At 46.7% G+C, this 6,291-nt stretch overlaps 1 protein-coding gene across 1 annotated transcript in view; it reads left to right on the top strand.

The window, feature by feature from the left end:
• Window positions 1-214: 214 nt before the first annotated feature.
• The window catches only part of slc22a23 (solute carrier family 22 member 23), a 17,094-nt gene continuing 11,017 nt past the window's right edge, over window positions 215-6,291 (top strand). Inside the window, exon 1 of the mRNA XM_053495669.1 lies at window positions 215-1,109. Coding sequence (XP_053351644.1) covers window positions 591-1,109 — 519 coding nt within the window. The 5' untranslated portion in view covers window positions 215-590. The remainder of the gene's footprint in view (window positions 1,110-6,291) is intronic.

Genomic DNA, 6,291 nt, shown 5'->3' with positions numbered 1-6,291 from the left:
CTATACCCTACACAGTGAGCTCCACACTGACTCCTCCTGCTTGTGTATTTGGGACAGAGTCCAGTGCGCGCGATGGGGGGAGGGGCGGGGCCCTGTGCCTGACTCCGCCCCCTGCTGATTGCGCTATACCGAGCGGAGAGACAGACGGAGTGAGACCGAGTGAGACAGTAGGACCGACCCGTGTGTCCGGATTTAAACCTCTCTCTCTCACACACACACACCCCGCTGGAGGATGCCCGGCTGAGGGATATTATGCTTCGGAGCGGGACCGGTGTGTGTGTGCGCGCGCTCGGTGTGTCTGTGTGCCCGCGCGGACAGACAGGTGTGTTACCTGTGGCGGGCTTTCTCTCGCGCTCTCTTTCTCTCCGCGCGCTGCTTCCGGTCAGGTCCCCGCCGCGCGAGCGCCGCTCTGCTCCGCGTTAGACGCGCGCGCGGCTCCGGTTCGGACAGCGGCATTAGCAGGGGGAGGAGGGGGGAGGAGGGGGGGTGATCACGCCGCCGCCTCCGGTGAGACCGAGACAATCGGGCCTGTGTGTCAGAGACATAAACAGCCTTTATTAGCGCGGGAGTGCCGCAGAGCGAGCGGAGACATGGCGGTGTCACAGCCGAGCGGGGGAGAGGATCCCGAGCCTCATCATCCTCATCATCCTCATCATCTTCATCAGTCTCAGTCTCCACCGGAGAACGGCTCCGTCACCCCGGAAGCTCCGTCCCCCGGCCTGCTCCTGTCCCGTGTGGACGGCTGCGTGCTCCCGTTCCTGGGCGGGTTCGGCCGGTACCACAAACAGCTGGTGCTGCTCACCTGGATCCCGGCGCTCTTCATCGGCTTCAGCCAGCACTCGGACACCGTCCTGCTCGCGCGGCCCAGCACCACCTGTCTGATGGGCAGCGGGGACACGGCGTGGGACAACCTCACCACCACCAGTACACTCACCACCAGTACACTCACCACCACCAGCACCACCAGTACACACATCACCACCGGACACCCGCTCCTCACCGCGCGCGCCGCCGCCGAACAGCGCAACAGCAGCGCGCACTGCGCGTGCGACAACCAGAGCTGGGCACACGAGCTGCACTCAGGGCTCTCAGAGAACGTGGTGACCAAGGTAGAACACACACACACACACACACACACACACAATAAACACATAAACTAACGTGCACGGTCCTGTTCTCAACCATGTGACCACCAAAAATATGCTGAGCGTGCAGAACAGTTACGTCATCACTATTCATCCACATCACTGTGTGTGTGTGTGTGTGTGTGTTAGAGAGTATTAGTGTGTTATAGTGTGTGTTAGAGAGTATTAGTGTGTTATAGTATGTGTTAGAGAGTATTAGTGTGTTATAGTGTGTGTTAGAGAGTATAAGTGTTATAGTGTGTGTGTTAGAGAGTATTAGTGTGTTATAGTGTGTGTGTTAGAGAGTATTAGTGTGTTATAGTGTGTGTGTTAGAGAGTATTAGTGTGTTATAGTGTGTGTTAGAGAGTATTAGTGTGTTGTAGTGTGTGTTAGAGAGTATTAGTGTGTTATAGTGTGTGTTAGAGAGTATTAGTGTGTTATAGTGTGTGTGTTAGAGAGTATTAGTGTGTTATAGTGTGTGTTAGAGAGTATTAGTGTGTTATAGTGTGTGTTAGAGAGTATTAGTGTGTTATAGTGTGTGTTAGAGAGTATTAGTTTGTTGTAGTGTGTGTTAGAGAGTATCAGTGTTATAGTGTGTTAGAGAGTATTAGTGTGTTATAGTGTGTGTTAGAGAGTATAAGTGTTATAGTGGATGTTAGGAGTATTAGAGTGTTTCTGAGTGTGTTAGAGGGAATTATCATGTTCCAGTTCGTTAAAGATTATTAGTGTGTTGTAGTGTCTATTAGGGAGTGTTAGTGTTGTAGTATCGGGTAGAATGTATTGATGTGTTATAGTGTGTATTAGAGAGTATTGTTGTGTTGAAGTGTGTTAGAGATTATTTGTGTGTTGTATTGTGTATTGGGGAGTATTAGTGGGCTATAGTGTGAGGGTATTAATGCGTTGTAGTCTGTATTAGAGAGCATTAGCTTGTTTTAGTGTGTATTAGACAGTATAGTGTCATAGCGTGTGTTAAAGAGTATAAGTGTGTTGAGTTTATTGTAGAGTATAGTGTTGTAGTGTGTGTTAGAGAGTATTAGTGTGTTGTGCGAGTTAAAGAGTATTAGTGTATTGCAGCGGGTTAGATAGTATTAGTGTTATAGTGTGTGTTAGAGAGCATTAGCATGCTGTAGTGTCTAGAGAGTATTGATGTGTTATAGCGTGTGTCGGAGAGTATTTGTGTTATAGTTTGTGTGTTAGAGAGTATTAGTGTTATAGTTTGTGTGTTATAGAGTATTAGAGGGTTGTAGTGTCTGTTAGAGAGTATTGGTGTGTTATAGTTTGTGTGTTAGAGAGTATAGCATGTTGTAGTGTGTTAGAGACTATTTGTTTGGTAGTGTGTGTTAGAGAGTATTTGTGTGTTGTGTGTATTTGAAAGTATTAGTGTTGTAGTTTGTGTTTGAGGGTATTTGTGTGTATTACAGTACAGCAGTATGTGTTGGTGTGTATTAGAGTACATTAGTGAGTGTGTTCGTGTGTTGTAGTGTGTATTGTAAGGAGGCCGTTTGTGCCGGAGTGTATTGGAGTACATTAGTGAGTGTGAACTAAAAAAATGCAACACTAAAATTTGTAAGCATTTGAGGATTAAAACCTAAAGGAAATGTTCCATGTGCAGTCCCCAGCTGGACTCTGACGTCGTTCCTGTTGTTCCAGAATGATCTAAACTTTAGCTTCAGCACTTTCAAAGATCACGGACATACCTCAAATCTCTCATCCCTTTCAGGAAGTCTCACTCTTCCACCTTCTTCCTGTAGGAAAAAATATTATTTGGTCAAGTTAAGGACGGTACATGGCATACTTTTTATGAGACTGTGGTGATTTTATTACACTGATTTTTATTACATCTCCTCAGGATCCCCTTCTTATTTACTGGAATAAACTTTAACATTACCTTCAGCACTGGGTTCAGTTGTGTTGTCCTTCCCATCAGTGTTCACCTCACAGGGGTTCCTCAGGGGTCAGTTCTCTGTCCCATAAAGTTCTTTGGTTTACTATATAAACACAGATCATGGATGAAATTACAATGCGAAATCTTAAGCCGAGTATTGTGTCGGTTCCGCTTGTGACACGGGAGGCGGCTCTGCACGTGGCTCCACACGGCCTTTTGCAGAAGACATTTGCAGAGAGTGGATCCTTTGGGTGCTGTGGCTTTTGGGATAGGGCCTTCATGGATCAGACTTGTCTGTCTGGGTAAATCCCGTGGAACACGATTGGATTGAGTTCTGGGGAATTTGTAGGCTGGGTCGGGTGTTCTAGTGATCTTTTTATTGATTTGATTAATGCTAATGTTATGGTGGATCTCCCTGTCAAGCATCGTAGAAAAATAAAAATTCATTAATTACTTCTTAGCACCTGAAAAAAACAGCTGTTAGTTTGTCAAACATGATATTATGAAAACATGTAAAGATTTTAGCAGGCGCTCCTATCCAAACCGGCTTACAGATCAAACACTATCAAACATCTTCAGGCGAGTTCACGTACCCAGGGCGTGATCGTATTACACCGAGGCAGAATGTGTTAAGAGGAAGCGCCATATGTTTGTGTGCGACGTGGCTAAATTCAGCAGAACTAAGCAGATAGCGCTGAAGAAGCAGAATCCAAGAGTCACAGGAGATAATAAATCCAGGATAGAAAAACTGAAAGCACACCCCAGGAGCAGTGTTCAGGGTTGACAGAGTACGTGTGTGTGGACTGACGATGAGGTGGAACTAGTGCTGAAGCTCCCAGTCGAATACAAAGTGTTCTGATCCTCAATCTGCATTCTCAGTGTGTTAATAAGACGTTACCGAGCTCACAGTAACCATCTGACCAGCGCCTGTCTGTAATAAACCCAGTGTTATAGCACGTTTACAACACTCAATTAACACACCGACATGAAAGTCTTTCTGATCTGGAGGATCGAGCCTCGACAGTAGTCGCCCTGTTGGCACTTTCACTTCCTCCAAAGCCTCCTCTGTCTCCCGGCACTTCAGTACATATATACCTTGTGTTCTGATATGTCTGTGTGTGTGTGTGTGTGTGTGTGATTGGGGTGAGACGGTCTGCTCTCTCCTCCTGATGAACGCTCTCACACAACTGAACAAAGTGTACCTGAGAATATTCATGCTTCTGTTTTCAATGCAAACATCTCACAGCCGGTACTGAGTTTGTTTACTTTATTACTCTTTAAAGGAGGATTTATTTTTGTGAAAATTTAATTATTTTTGAAAGTGCGTTTGTGCCACAGCGTTTCTTTGCACTTACCCAAGACCTTTATACACCACTGTATATGAGTATCAGTACCTGCTGAAAGCAACGTCTCTGCTAAAGAGCATGATGAGTCAGCAATCAGCCCGCCACAAAGTGAGCCTGTTAGGTCACATACAGGACTGCTTGTCTGCTACAAAGTGAGCCTATTGGGTCACATACAGGACTGATCCTCTGCCACAAAGTGAGCCTATTGGGTCAGATACAGGACTAATCCTCTGCCACAAAGTGAGCTTATTGGGTCAGATACAGGACTGATCCTCTGCCACAAAGTGAGCCTATTGGTTTAGATACAGGACTGATCCTGTGCCACAAAGTGAGCCTATTGGGTCAGATACAGGACTGATCCTTTGCCACAAAGTGAGCCTATTTGGTCAGATACAGGACTGATCCTCTGCCACAAAGTGAGCCTATTGGTTCCGATTCTGGACTGATCCTCTGCCACAAAGTGAGCCTATTGGTTCCGATTCAGGACTGATCCTCTGCCACAAAGTGAGCCTATTGGGTCAGATACAGGACTGATCCTGTGCCACAAAGTGAGCTTATTGGGTCAGATACAGGACTGATCCTCTGCCACAAAGTGAGCCTATTGGTTCAGATACTGGACTGATCCTGTGCCACAAAGTGAGCTTATTGGTTCAGATACAGGACTGATCCTCTGCCACAAAGTGAGCCTATTGGTTTAGATACAGGACTGATCCTGTGCCACAAAGTGAGCCTATTGGTTCCGATTCAGGACTCATCCTCTGCCACAAAGTGAGCCTATTGGTTCCGATTCAGGACTGATCCTCTGCCACAAAGTGAGCCTATTGGGTCAGATACAGGACTGATCCTCTGCCACAAAGTGAGCCTATTGGGTCAGATACAGGATTAACCTGCTGCCACAAAGTGAGCCTATTGGGTCAGATACAGGACTGATTCTCTGCCACAAAGTGAGCTTATTGGTTCCGATACAGGACTGATCCTCTGCCACAAAGTGAGCTTATTGGGTCAGATACAGGACTGATCCTCTGCCACAAAGTGAGCTTATTGGTTCCGATACAGGACTGATCCTCTGCCACAAAGTGAGCCTATTGGGTCAGATACAGGATTAACCTGCTGCCACAAAGTGAGCTTATTGGGTCAGATACAGGACTGATCCTCTGCCACAAAGTGAGCTTATTGGGTCAGATACAGGACTGATCCTCTGCCACAAAGTGAGCCTATTGGTTTAGATACAGGACTGATCCTGTGCCACAAAGTGAGCCTATTGGGTCAGATACAGGACTGATCCTTTGCCACAAAGTGAGCCTATTGGGTCAGATACAGGACTGATCCTCTGCCACAAAGTGAGCCTATTGGTTCCGATTCTGGACTGATCCTCTGCCACAAAGTGAGCCTATTGGTTCCGATTCAGGACTGATCCTCTGCCACAAAGTGAGCCTATTGGGTCAGATACAGGACTGATCCTGTGCCACAAAGTGAGCTTATTGGGTCAGATACAGGACTGATCCTCTGCCACAAAGTGAGCCTATTGGTTCAGATACTGGACTGATCCTGTGCCACAAAGTGAGCTTATTGGTTCAGATACAGGACTGATCCTCTGCCACAAAGTGAGCCTATTGGTTTAGATACAGGACTGATCCTGTGCCACAAAGTGAGCCTATTGGTTCCGATTCTGGACTCATCCTCTGCCACAAAGTGAGCCTATTGGTTCCGATTCAGGACTGATCCTCTGCCACAAAGTGAGCCTATTGGGTCAGATACAGGACTGATCCTCTGCCACAAAGTGAGCCTATTGGGTCAGATACAGGATTAACCTGCTGCCACAAAGTGAGCCTATTGGGTCAGATACAGGACTGATTCTCTGCCACAAAGTGAGCTTATTGGTTCCGATACAGGACTGATCCTCTGCCACAAAGTGAGCTTATTGGGTCAGATACA

This window comes from Clarias gariepinus, chromosome 1 (assembly GCF_024256425.1).
Source record: "Clarias gariepinus isolate MV-2021 ecotype Netherlands chromosome 1, CGAR_prim_01v2, whole genome shotgun sequence".
Classification (NCBI taxonomy): domain Eukaryota; kingdom Metazoa; phylum Chordata; class Actinopteri; order Siluriformes; family Clariidae; genus Clarias; species Clarias gariepinus.
The sequence above is the reverse complement of the archived record's forward strand: the minus strand, read 5'-3'. Positions and strand labels throughout refer to the sequence as shown.